Raw genomic sequence first — 14559 nt, forward strand, 5'->3', positions numbered from 1 at the left:
ATATTTGTCTTCATGGTCTTTCCTGGTTTTCATTTTCTTATGAATATGAAGGGATCATAAAAAAATTAAAGAAATGGGAAAGCATTGGAGAGAATAGTATCACCTTGAACGTTGGCAAAGGTGGGCAGGGAAAGCATTTTTTTAAAAAACATATATGATGCATGTGTTTGAGGAGAGAAGATCAGGTATTCCAGCAAACCATTTGTTTATAAAACATATGCTTGTATCAAATATGAACACTATTTGTCAATACTTTGGAACTATGTTTAGTGCAACGTAAAAATGGTGCAATGAAGGCATCAGGAGTCTTGCTCTGAATACAATTTGACAATAAGTCGGAGTGGTTTGGTTGCTACGGGGACCAAGAATAACTTAGGACGAACAAGATGCAAAACATTCACATGTTCATACCCATGGATAACAGCATGGGTATGTGTGACAGTTTCAAAAGTAGACTGTTAATTTACAAAATCGTTAAGTAATAGAAATGTTAGGTTATATAAATGGTTATACTTTAAACTGTTGATTTAACTTCAAAGATGCATTATACCCACAGGTCTCATGGATAAATCGTTAGCAGTTAAGTGGTCAATGTGCCAAGGATTAGGCTTTGAGAGGAGAAGAGTGCATAGCAGGTCTTTGTAGTGTTGCATTATAGGATATCTATTAAGTATACTTTCCTTATACTTTCACCTAGCTTTGGAGGAGAGGCTCAGGTGTTGTGTTGATGCAGAGAGTGATACCATCATAAGTTCTGAACTCATGGCAGGGTCACGAATGATGGTAAGGTCAAAGAGGAAGAACCAGAGAAAATGCAATCCAAAACAAGTCCTCAACGATGATTCAGGTGGAAGGTATTCACGTGGTATCAATAGCTACGAAGAACAACAAAGGCTTCAGCATCAGGCCAATCCCCAGTCGAAGTTTCCTTGCCATTGGAATTAGATCTATCTTTTTTCAAGGACTGTCTGTCTACTGGTGTGCAACAACATTCCTACATTAAAAGATGCCCTGCGCAAGATGCATACCTGAAGGAATTCAACCTCACCATGCACACAACACAAGCCCTGTGGCAACTGGCAAGCACTGAGGGGGACAGGATAGAGAGATGTGGACATCTCTAGCTTCGGACCAGCACGCAGACAGTGGAGTTTGACACGGTTGTTTCACTCTGAGTAAGAACTGGAGAGCATTTCAGCAGCTTTCCTTAAGAGTGAGTGTATAAGTCCTGCTAAGATTTGTTTTCCCAAAATGCAGCACCTCACATTTATTTAAATTAAACTCCATCTGCCACTTCTCAGCCTATTGGCCCATCTGATCAAGATTCCGTTGTAATCTGAAGTAACCTTCTTCGCTGTCCACTACACCTCCAATTTTGGCGTCATCTGCAAACTTACTAACTGTACCTCTTATGCTCACATCCAAATCATTTATATAATGACAAAAAGTAATGGACCCATTACTGATCTTTGTGGCATTCCACAGGTCACAGGCCTCTAGTCTGAAAAACAACCCTCCACCACCACGCTCTGTCTTCTACCTTTGAGCCAGTTCTGTATCCAAATGGCTAGTTCTCTGTATTCCATGAGATCTAACCTTGCTAATCAGTCTCCCATGGGGAACCTTGTCGAATGGTGAGGGAATGTGCAGAAAAGAAACCCAAAAAAGGAATTCCAGCAATCTCAAGGTCAAGGACAATTTCAACCCCAGAAATGCCTGCCAAGTGAGTGGTTGGAGACGCAGCTCTAGGATCAGGCTCACTCATGCAAGGATCCACAGAACCCATAACTAGTGACAAAGTCCTGAACTTCTCCGGCACAACTGTCCATGCGTATGAGAGTGAAAGAATACAGAATTTAAGGCAGCTATTTCACCATAAAGAATATGGATTAGAGCTTGCACTCAGATTGAAGAAACCAAGTTTGAGATTTTAAGTGAAGTTCGAAACTTCAACTGGCTTTGGCTGTAGAAAGGGATGTCTGTGGAAGTCAGTTTGGCAATTAAAATTTAACTAGCTGGAAAAGAGAAAAAGGAACCAACCTTTCCAGAAGCTAAAGGATAGTTCCTGGAGAATGACGGAACCACTGAAGGGACAAAGTCAAGCTGTAATTTTGAATATAACTTGACAACTGGCATAGTGTTTACCTAATGTTGCTTTAAATGTGTTTGTTACACAACATTTTAAAACTTGAAATCTTGCTATGAAATAATTTCATTCGTTGATGTTCAAATTTATCTTTAAAAGAGATTGGTTTTGATTGCAATATGATATTGCATTTGTACGACCTTAAAACAAATTGGAGATTTGTTACAAGTTAAGGTCACTATTAAGCAATGCCATAAGAAATGCACTGACAGTCAAATATATTCCAATTCATACAATGCAGAAAAGGCCCTTCAGTCAAGTCTGCACTGACATAACTACCATTAAAAGTATGCTAATCCCAATTTCCTGCACTTGTCCCATATCTTTGAATATTATGATTTTAAAATACAATCCTTTTTTAAAAAAAAAAAGGATTGTAAGGTTTCCAGCACCCACTATCTTCAAGACAGTGCATTTCAGATTCCCACCAAATGCTGAGTGAAAACGGTTTTTGTCAAATTCTCTCAGAATCTCCAACCCCTTACCCTAAAACTATGCCCTCTCATGATTTTCCCTTCATTGAGTCGTCAGTTCTGCCATCTATTCATCCCATCCATACCCCCCAATCTTATACACTGCAATCCTATACCCCCTCACTCTTCTCTAAGAAAACAATCCAAGCTAGAGTCTCTCTTTATAGCTCAATTTCTCCATCCCAGGCAACAGGTTGGTGAACCTCTTGTTACCCCCTCTTGTGCTACTACATTCTTCCTGTATTGAGGTGACCAGACCTGCACATAGTACCAACTCTGACCAACACTCTATACAACTCCAACATTATCTCCTTGCTCTTATACGCCATGCCATGACTGATGAAGACAATTTTCCATATACCTTCTTAATTATCCTATTCGTGTGCTTCAGAGATTTATGAATAATTACCCCAAGATCTTGCTCTAAGCTACCCAGTGTCCTGCCATTCTTTAAATATTCCCTCATCTTGTTTCTTCTGAAGTGCATCACCTCACAGTTATCAGGGTTAAATACCATCTGAAACTGGTTTGCCCATCTGACCAACCCATCTACATCTTCCTGTAACCTACAACCATCTTCTTCACTAATAACTACTCTACCAATCTTGATGTTGTCAGCAAATTTGCTTAATATTCCCCCACATTTTCATCTATATTATTTATGTAGCAAACAAGAAAGGTCCCACTACTGATCCCTATGGTACTTCATTGGACACCAGTCTCCAGTCACTCAAGCAGCCTTTACCACTGTCCTGTGTCCTATTAGTAAGCCAGTCTTGGATCAATCTTCCCCAGTTTCCCCTCAATTCCATGTCCTTTAACCTTTTCAGTTTCCAATCTGGGACCTTGTCAAAAGCTTTGCGAAAATCCATATAAGCTCTAGGAACTGAACTTTCCTCGTCTACACAACTGCCTTTTCAAAAATAATTCCAGTATTTGTTAGGTATGACCATCCTTACTCCTTCAGAGCTATCTTCAATTGATTTCCTACCACGGACGTGAGACTCACCGGTCTGTAATTTCCAGGTTCATCTCTACTACCCCTCTAAATAAAAAAGCAGAACCACCTTAGCCATCCTCCAGTCCTCTGGCCATTCCCCTGTAGCCAGAGAGGAATTAAAATTGGAGTCAGAGCCCCTGCAATTTTCTACAACAGCCTAGGATGTAATTCATCCGGGCCAGGGGGTTTGTCTGTTTAAGCCCAAAGGCTCAATACTTCACCATTTCCTACATCAAACTGTGCAGTCCTTTTCCTGAAGTCCATACCTACATCCTCCATTGCCAGAGTGAAGACTAAAAGGAAATATTCATTCATTTAACACCCTTCCAATATCCTGCCGCTTCACACACATGTTGCTATTTTGGTCCCTAATGGACCCTTTCCCTGGTTAACCTCTTTCCTTTAGTGCATTATCCCCAATCCTGTTCGCAGGTCTTTTTTCATGCCCCTTTTTGCTCTTCTAATTGCTTTCTTAAGATCTCTTGCACTTCTGACATTCCTCTAGGGTTACAGCTGAATTACTCCCTTTGAACTTGCTTAAAGCCATACTCTTGTTCATCTAGTTCTGAATTATCCAGGGTTCTCTGAACTTATTACTCCTACATTTCCCTCTACAAAAAGGTACACACTGGACCTGTACTCAATTCAATGTGCAGAAATTCTGAACACAATTAGTGCAGAGCTTCTCTGCAATTTTCTAATATTAATATTCAACTTACATGTGAAACTACATGCAAAATCATTGGTCTTTGCCTGGAAATTGCATGGTGTTGCCTCATGGTGAAATAATTTTCATTTCTCCAGGACTCTGTCCAGGCAGTGTATTGTTAGTACTGGAGAGAATCCAATACATTTTCTGGCCATTGCACTCAATGGAACAAAAAGTCATGCAGGTTCTGCCTTGGGTGAACAATTCACTCCAGCACATTACTGCCAAGATGACAAAAGTTCAAAATGGCCTATATGGCTTTAATTTGGTAACTACAATTTAAAGGTGATTTAAAGAAATGACTAGCATTTTTTGAAAAATCAAAGTGTTCTACATCCAAAAGTAGTAATCTTTGAAGCGTAGTTACTGTTATAACAAGAAACAAGACAGCTAATTTATGCACGCTAGCTCTCACGATGATATTTACCAGAGTAATCTGTTTTGTGATATTGATTAAGGTTTATTATGGGCAGATGCAAGTTTGATACCATCTTTAATAGTGCAATGTCTCAGTATTGCACTGGAGTGACAGTCTAGATATCCTCTGTCTCAAAGGCAAGCATGCCACTCCTAAACAGAACCATAAGTGACAATTTCCAACTGGTAACAAAACTAATAGTTTAGTCGTAGTTGGACCTGTAAAAAGGGTAAAAGGTGGCATGACACAAGACACAACTTTGAATAAAATGCCTGTTATGGAAATTAACAATTGAGGGTAGCAAGGCTGAAATGTTCTCAAGGAACCCACGGAAGGATTCATGCCAGAGTTTAAGAGTCTAATTTGACATCAAAACTGGCACTATTAAAAATTAGGAATAGAACAGAATTTAGAACCATTTGACTTTAACGGTGCTCTTTCTTTACCGCAGATGGAGAATTTCTCATTGATTTTGAAACCATAGTAAAAATATTCATTAAACTATATTGTTGATCTAATTATATAGAATTTCTGATCAGACTTTCAGGTACAAAAAGCAGGTGATATCATTGATAAAATAGGTTAAAGGTCTGTAATGCTGGTTTATTAATGCCTATTACAGGCATTTTCTGCCTCAGTCAGACACATATGGGGAAGTAATTTTTCAGTGAATTATGTATATGCCTTTTGAAAAATGTGCATCCATGAAGATTTCCACAAATATGTATGGAAGAGTAATGCAAGAGCCTGATCTCAATTGTTGTGAGCACTTTTGAACCAGAGGAAATAGCAGTAAAAGCAGGCCATAAGACCCTTCAAGTCTATTCTGCAATTCAACTTTATCACAGCTGATCTAACTCAACACCAACTTCCTCAGATGATCTAATATCTAGAGCAGGAGGTCCCAATCTGTGAATTATGAAACATAGTGGGGTCACAGGGGGAGATTTTGGCATCATGGGCTCAGACACAACTTTGATAGCCATGAAAGCTTGGACTGACTTTTGACAGCCACGATCCCACCCTGTTGACCAGCATGGGCAAATCATTTGCTCTCAGAGGCCTAATTCATGGAACTGCCACAGCCAGTGGAAAGTTGGTTCTTTGCTTTTTCAGGCCCCTCCCACAAGCCCCTACTCAACAACTCAAAATGACACTAACCAACATCCACCCTCACTACATCTCCCAAACTAGCTACAATTTCACTCTGGGTGCAAGTCGTCAGAAATGTTAACATTGGATCATTTTGAGAAAATAGTTAGAAGACATTGACGTAAAATCTATTTATCGGTTTCTTGCTGTTTTGGTCCGTAATGGACCCTACTCTTTCCCTGGTTAACCACTTTGGTGCATTCTCCCCAATCCTGTTCAGGTCTTTTTTCATGCCCCTTTTTTGCATGTGTTCAATGACCAAGTCTGCACAACTTTCTGGGGAAGAGAATTCCAAAGATTCACTGCTGTCTGATTAAAGAAATCCTTCCTCATCTGAGTTCTAAATGGCCTAACTCTTAGACTGTGTCCCCTGGGTCTAAACACTCAGACAAGGCAAAAAAAAAATCTTCTTGCATCTACCCTGTTAAACCCTTTAAGTATTCTAACATTAACTAAATTTAGATGAGATAGACAATTTAGTTAGTATCCTTCAATATGATTTTGGATGAATGAGACACACGAGCAAGTATACGTGTCCAGTCTTCTCAATCCATTCTCATAGAACAATTCCACCATCCCAGGAATGTGGTCGGCAGTACGATAAACATACAACAGACAGGCTGGCTGGCTACAACCATTTCAGGGAGAAGACTACATCTGTTAGTCTGACACAAACAAAATAAAAATGCAGAAATGGCCTTACAGGCACTGGATAGCAGAAAGGCAGATTCAGGACTGTGGCTTCTGCTGCAAGGAAACCTCCAGCCAACCAGATTACTATCAGCTAGGGGTTCAATTCTCCCATGTGCTTTCAGGCATGCTTTAACACTCATCTAAGGAAATATTGTCCTGAACTTGTAACAAGCAACCTTCCCTAGAACTAAAGAACTTGCAGTGAATCTTTATTTTGTCAGTCAGCTTTTGTAATAGGGCTACTCCATCATCTTCCTCAGTTAAGCACCTCAGCCTCAGTTTCCCTTTCACTGTACTTCTGTTAATCACTTTTTGTTCCCTACAGACCTGACAAGTTGTAATGGCTTTCTGCCTTTTCAAGGTTGCAGGAGTGACTGTTCCTATTTTGCCACTTGCATTCAAGCGTACACCATTAAATATAATTTTTGGTTGCTCTTGGGATACCTCCCCACACAAGTTCAAGATAGGGTTATATAAAATTCTAATTACCTGACAAGTGTTGCATTTGTTTTTAAAACACTATATTTGTGTTAAACTGCAGTTATTAAAACAAAATGTCCATTATTTAAAATATGTAGAGAAGCTTGAAATAGAAATCAATTTCATTTTTGATAATTTGGTGAGATGTGATTACATACAGGTGATATTTTTCACACATTGTAATCATGCTCTGAGCTAATTTAAAGTGTACTATTTAGCACAAAATATTGTATGAACATTCTAAATTTATGAATAAGATATATTTTTTAAGAGCAGGAAAAAGATAAAAATACTTCAAACTTAATTCATACGTAGTCAAAATTGGACAATAGATAAAATAAAATATTTAAACAGCAAGCAACATTTTGGAACACAACACTATAGGTAAAAAGTCAAGTCTCCGATCCAAAAAATTATAGCTTCTTAAATACTAAAAATCTAATTTTCTATGGCAATTATTCTACTTAATTAAAATTAGGATATAAAATGTGAATGATGCATTTCCCCTGATGTTTAATATTAGCTAACACTAAGAGCATGTTTTAACTAATCTTCATTAAATTGTTCACATTCAGTTGCACAAAATATAAGCCACATGATACAGAGATGGTAGACCCATCCACCAGCTGAAAAGTCCAAGGCAAACTTTATTCCACTAGCTGAGGCCACATCCAGATTTTATAATTGTTAGCTAGTTAATTACTTCAGGCCACAGATTCTGCTCTGAGGAGAATATCCCCCCGCTTCAAGATTTCTCAGCCAACTGTTAGCTGGTAGACCTCTAACCCAGCCAAACCCACCACCCACCCTCCTTCCTAATGAAGGGCTTATGCTCAAAACATTGATTCTCCTGCTCCTTGGATGCCACCTGATCTGCTGTGTTTTTCCAGCACCACACAACTCCAACTCAGCAGAACCACGAAGTGATGGCCCCTGCTGGAACTCCAGTCAGTTCCCGAGCACCAACAGCGCTGGAAGCTGGACTTAAGAGTAACTTCATGGGGAACATCTTCTAGACTAGGCCCAAAGGGAGGGGCTGGGTTGATAATTGAGTGTCTGAAAAGGCAAGTTGCTTGCCACCCCCAAGCACATAAACAGGCCTCTAAGATTCAAATCAGTGTCAGGTAAATAGTCAACTTTTAGCCATTTAAAAGGGCCTCAAGAGCTAGCTTAAAGAGCTAGCTGGAAAAGTAACAGCTGAAGCAGGCAGGTGGCAAGAGCAGCAACCCTCGCCAATCCAAATGATTTTAAGCTTTCCTTACTGGTCAGAAATCTCCAGCCGATGAGCGTTATATTTTCCTGGATTTCTTCTTCACAAATATGAAGCTCACTACTTACGTTATAATAAAACCTTATTCAAATTGCTTAGAATATGATCTAATAAAGCCCTCACCTAAACTACCATAAAAATAATTTTAAAACAGTTCCACTGCTATCATTTGCACTTCAGAGGAGGTTCACTAGATTGATCGAGATGAGGGATTAAGCAGTTTAGACGTATACATTCTGGAGTTTAGATTAGAATTAGAATCCCTACAGTATGCACACAGGCTCTTCAGTCTAACAAGTCCACAACAACCCTCCGCAGAGTAACCCACCCTGATCCACTCCCCTACCCTATATTTACGCTGACTAATGGGCCTAACTTACACATCCCTATGGGCAATTTAGCACGGCCAATTCACCACGGCCAATTCACAGAACCTGCACATCTTTGGATTGTGGGAGGAAACCAAAACACCCGGAGGAAACCCACGCAGGCACGGGGAGAATGTGCAAACTCCACACAGAACCTGGGTCCCTGATACTGAGAGGCAGCAGTGCTAACCACTGAGCCAATGTGCTCCCCTAAGATTAGATTCCCTACAGTATAGAAACAGGCCATTTAGCCCAACAGGTACACACCGACCCTCCAAAGAGTAACCCACCTGGACCCATTCCCCTACCATATATTTACCCCTGACTAATGCATCTAACACTATGGTCATGCTAAAATTGCCCAATTCAGCTGCTTGAGATGGGAAACTGGAGCACCCGGAGGAAACCTATGCAGACACAGGGAGAATGTGCAAACACACAGACAGTCGCCAGAGGCGTGAATCGAACCTGGGTCCCTGGCAGTGTGAGGCAGCAGTAATAACAAATTTTTAGGTCAGACTGCATGCATTTAAGTGGAAGATCCATTTCAAAATGATCTTGCACACTGAATTTGAGAACATTAGTGTATAATCTCAATATACTTTTTCAAATTTATGTTTCAAGTGTCCCTGAGCCACATGCCAACATGAATGACAGAAGATCTGACTGAAGTATTAAAAAAATGCTAAAAGGGCTCAAAGATTAAAAAGGATGTTGCCCCATGTGGAGAGATTTAGAATGACAGGTCATAGATTTTAAAATCTGATATCCCTCATCCTAAAATGGAGATGAAAAGAGAAATTACTTCACAAAAAAGGGCCATGAATCGGAGGTATTCTGCCCCAGAGTGTAATGGATGCTGGGACATTGACTAAATTTAAAGGAAGAGATAGACCAACTTTTATTTAGCAATGGGTTGAAGAGTTCTGGACAGCAGGCAGGAAAATGGAATTGAGTGCAAGACAAGATTAGCCATGATTGTATGACATGGCGAAACGGGTTTGAGAGATTGAATTGCCTACTCCTGCTCCCAGTTCTTGTGCACTCATGAAATCGAATGGAGGAACCAAAATATTTTGCTGCAGGCTCTTCAGAAAACAATTCAGTTCAATTTGGAAGGAAAGGCAAGATGTGTTCCATTGACAGAGCATTATTTATGCCGATAAAGTCTCAAAGTGTGTTTTTAAAAACAAAAACAGCCAAATACATATTTTTGAAATGCAATCGCTGTTGCAGAAAATGCAGCAGTCAAATTGAAGATAGCCAGCTTCCTCACATAATGACCAGGTAAAGTTGCTTTTGGTATGTTTATTGAGGAATAAAATGAATCAAGACTTCAGGGATTAGTAACAGCTAGTACATTGACAAATACATGATTTCAAGCTAATCCTGAAAAAAAAACAATTATAATTCACTGACACTCATATCAATTAAGATACAAAAAAGGGAAAGATGTAATGAGAGTCAACAGTGGAAGAACTATTTCAAAATTATCTTGCACACAGAATTTCAAGTGTCCCTACACTCAATTGTCAAGAAGTTCTCAAAGTCATTCAATTCTCGAAAAGATAGATCTGAAGAATTGCCCGTGTTTTGCTAATTCCCTAACACAAGTTAGAAGACTAAATTCGTCAAATATCTCTACCAGAACTAGGACAATGAGAAAAAGTATAATTCATAAAAATGGATATTTCTTAACAAAAACCAAAGTCCATCTCAGTTGACAAAGAATAATAAATGGTTTTAGAGAGCCCTAGCAAAGCTAATCAACAACAAATGGTTTCAAAGGCTCCTAGAAAGCCTAATCTTAAGTGATCTAGCTCTATACTGAAGGTCACTGCAAAAGATACAAACTTAGGTATTAAAAACCATTAGAATCACCATAGATCCATCAAAACTAGGGTGGGTCCACACAGAGCCAATGCAATTTATCCTAGGTACAGTAATCACTTAAGCCTTTAATGCCCTCCCCCACCTTTCTTCCACTCCCAACCCCCAAACATCAATCTTCCTTCCACTCCCCTGCCTCCTCCTTTTCTCCACTATCCTCTGCCCCACCTCCCCCTACCACCACACACACACACACACACACACACACACCAACCAAACCTAGGAGCTAAGCAAAATAAATAAGACTTCCTGCTTGGAAAATTACACGTTGAAAGACCAGACTGTGCTGCTCTGGTGTATTCCACAAATCGCACTAATAGTGAAAAACTCAACTGAGTTAACCCCCTGTATCCCAGCAGCAGCACTATACCCAAGTGATAATGATCAAGTAACTGTCTCAGTTACAACTCTTAATGCAATCAGGTTTTTCCTTTTTAAGCAGCACATAAGCATTATGTACAAAGATGTACAAAAAGTCAATTTTTTTTCCTTTGGGTTTTAGGAAAATCATATTACATTATTCACCTAATGATTTTGTGTACAATGTTAGATGAAGGTTGTTATACTCAATTATAAACCAACAATGCAATAACACATACCCTCTGCTTGTTAAATAGTAAACATTCCTCAAGTTATTTAAAAAATACATTATTGCAACTGACATTGAGGAGCATGGAAAACATTGCCACAAATAACTTTAATGAAAGCAATATTTGGATATTCTGTACATGGAGTAGATTTTCTTCTGCCAAATTTCTATTGCAACTGCATTTTAATGTAAATTTTCAATTGGTTTGTTTCATGACTTACAAATCATATACAGTTTTTTTAAAATCCAAAACCACTGTTTACATTGTATGGACTGAAAGTACACATGGAACATAATGTAGTGTTCAGCACTTGAAAAATAAATAGCTAAAAGTAATATAAAATATAAAAACTATTACATTCAAACATGACATTTTCATTTCTACTAAACACACAATTCACAAAAGCTAAGGATCTTTGTTAATGAAGCTGCATTATGGTGCCATAACATTAGAAACGTTAGATAGAAACATCTTAGCTTGGATATTAAAAAAACTTCACATTAAAATGACAAAAGGTAGTTTACCTTTTGCAGAACAAAAACGAGGTGTAAAGTATGTGAAAGAGGTTATATTTTTAATTTATGTTTAAACTAGCATAAATGCACAGTGAGAATATATTATTTGACTATGTAATGTTAAATTAACAGCTAATCACACAGAAACAAACATATTTGGCATTTCAAAAGACCAAATGCATTTTTTATATTTTCTTAAAAGTAGATAATTGCAAAATAGAGCATATTCACACTTTATTAATATTTCAATTACAATTTTTTGCTAGAAATCACATTAGTTCCTAAGTGTTCTGCTCAAACATGTAACTGAATTTGAAGGGTGTTCAAAACAAATAACAAGGCAATACAATACTTTTTGGCTTATTTGATAATACAAAAAAAAACTGAAAATACAACTGAAGGTAGAAGATTGATAAGCATTTTTCAATTGTAACTTTCAGGATCAAATTTAAAAATGTGCACTTTTTAAAAAGTACGTATATTGCAGCTGAAGAAAATAAAATTCTAAACATTTCTTTAAGAAAATAACCTTCATCACAGAGACTGTGTTCATTTATATAAAACCACCAATTAATTTATCCTCATACTCAGCTGTTACACACAGATTTAGGGGACACGATACGTTCCCACCTCCTGTTCCAGCTGATCATTCCTATCAAATAGACATTGGAGGCCTAACGTATACATACAGAAAAATCTGTCATGACCACAGCATAAATCTAAGCCTGAAAATGTTGCTTTTATTATTAAAAATGCTATGGTTTTACTCAAAAGATTTCAATCTTTAGAAAATATGCTTATCTCAAAAATAAAATATCTCCAACCATGATTTTCTACTGTTTTGAAAACAATAGCAGTTAATTACAGGCAGCATGAGTAAGAGTTTGACTGGGCCTGTGGGATATCAGCCACAAGCTGTGGCCTACAGAGGATTTAATGGCCATCAGATGCTCCCAAGTTCTCTAGCTGCCCACATACAAACAATGGAAGCCTAGAAATAGGCTAGGCTATTTTCCAAATTAATAAAAAGGCTCTGAAAACAGATATTTTAAGAGACATCGATGTTTTGGCTTTCTTTGCATTCCATTCTCTAAACTCGTTTATCTACCTTAAATCATTTGAGAGTCAGTATTAACCCCTAGGAGATTTGCGGGTGGGGGTTGGGCATAGTAGGTTACACTTCAGAAGCAGTTGTCACGAGTCACCATGATTTCATCAAAAATTAACAAGCATAAGATAAAAAGACCTTTTCAAAGAGTTAAAACAAAGGGCTTCTTAAACAACTCTCTACCAAGCCAACTGAAAAAGAGCACGACATGCAGAAAGCAGATCCCAGTTGAATAATCTGTTAATCAAAAACCAGAACATGCAAGTCATTATCGAAGTAATAACATGGAAAAAAAAAACAGGTTTGCTTGAGTTTTCTGTTTCTTCACAAAAAGTACACATAGAATAGTGTTAAGAACAAAATTATGTCACTTTACGCGTTTAAAAATTAAGGCAGTTGCTGAGTCTCCTCCCCCGAGGCCAATGTTTGCTGGTAGCTTTCTTTAGAAAAACTAGATAGCAGCTGATATCAAATTTTAAACAACTAACATTCATACTACCTTCCCATGTATCCATTTCATTCTTCTCCCGTAACTTGCATAGCAGCCATCCATGCAAATATTTGCTACAAATTATCAGCAGTTAGAAAGCACCTCATGTTTCCCAGCGCTAGTTTCTGGAAGCTTAGATGCAACAGTCAACCCCACAGGTCAGTTTACAAGCTGGTCATGTGACTGTAAAGTTCAAGCCCTAAGGTCACAACTTTGCTTCGAGTCCTCTGATGACCAAAGGTTATCTGAATGGAACTGATAGCTCTATTTTTTTTTGTTAACATTGTAACCTCAAAGATTAACCCTTAAACAGAGAACAGTAGCATTTAATTTAAAATTGGGAGGTTAAGTGACAATGAACAACAGCAAACGTATGCATTGTATGGTCCTCGTAAGTGTTTTAATTTCAGTTTCTTTTGTCATTCACACTGTAGCTAGGCAACACCGAAGTAATTATAAAACATGAATTAATCTAAAACTGCTGTTATACGACCTCAGGCTCTGTTCCACTTCTGATGACAAACTTACATTTAAACAATCCAAACACTTGCTTGAATTACTACTGAATTGGTGACGATTGCAAGGGATTCACTAGAGAATCGGGGCACATGTGTTGTCAATGGTAAAGCAAGGCCATCTATTACAAGCCAGAATCCTCCCTCACAGATCCATCAATGCCAATGTATAATCAAGGGCTTAAAATGAGCAGTACCAAACAGCAAATCCTACTGCTCATTACAAAACATTAAGAATTGCATTTGAAACAGACTTTCGACAGCATTATTCCACGTCAAAGTATAATACAGTACTTTACCTTCCATAAAGTTTGATTCCGTCTTCATTCCAAGTAAGACAGAAGCATTTAAAATGACATGATTAGTCCCCCCTCCTGATCAGCAAGCCATGTCCTCTTGGAAGCACATCTCGCTGCCATTATGTTGACGAAAGCCAGCAAAATCAGATCTTTATGTTAATTGTGTGATGTCACAGATAAGGGGCTTTTCAAATTCAAATTAAAGAATTCAAGTGGTTAAGTATTTTAAAAGCAGAAAGGTTATCTGACGGCTTCTCATTGGACCAAATGAAGCAAGTAACTTTCACTATTCAAAATATTAATGATTTAACTCTGATATTATTGTAAATATCCTTACTAGTAAGGTCATCGTGAGAAAAAGGATATTGCCTGACCAAACCCTGGCCGCATAGACATTTGACTTAAGTAAAAATGACAACCAATAATAGTAAAAGTCATTAAAG

At 38.2% G+C, this 14559-nt stretch overlaps 1 protein-coding gene across 8 annotated transcripts in view; it reads right to left on the reverse strand.

The window, feature by feature from the left end:
* LOC122564841 (nuclear receptor subfamily 6 group A member 1) overlaps nucleotides 1–14559 on the reverse strand; it is a 371801-nt gene that overhangs the window by 166364 nt on the left and 190878 nt on the right. The window contains exon 1 of one of the 8 annotated variants that reach the window (XM_043720170.1): nucleotides 14117–14225. The exons of 6 other annotated variants lie outside the window; for them this stretch is intronic. In XM_043720170.1, coding sequence (XP_043576105.1) covers nucleotides 14117–14144 — 28 coding nt within the window. In that variant the 5' untranslated portion in view covers nucleotides 14145–14225. Of the gene's footprint in view, nucleotides 1–13311; nucleotides 13889–14116; nucleotides 14226–14559 lie in introns of those variants that run through there. One more of the 8 variants, XM_043720171.1, reaches the window with a different exon arrangement.

This window comes from Chiloscyllium plagiosum, chromosome 30, assembly GCF_004010195.1.
Source record: "Chiloscyllium plagiosum isolate BGI_BamShark_2017 chromosome 30, ASM401019v2, whole genome shotgun sequence".
Classification (NCBI taxonomy): domain Eukaryota; kingdom Metazoa; phylum Chordata; class Chondrichthyes; order Orectolobiformes; family Hemiscylliidae; genus Chiloscyllium; species Chiloscyllium plagiosum.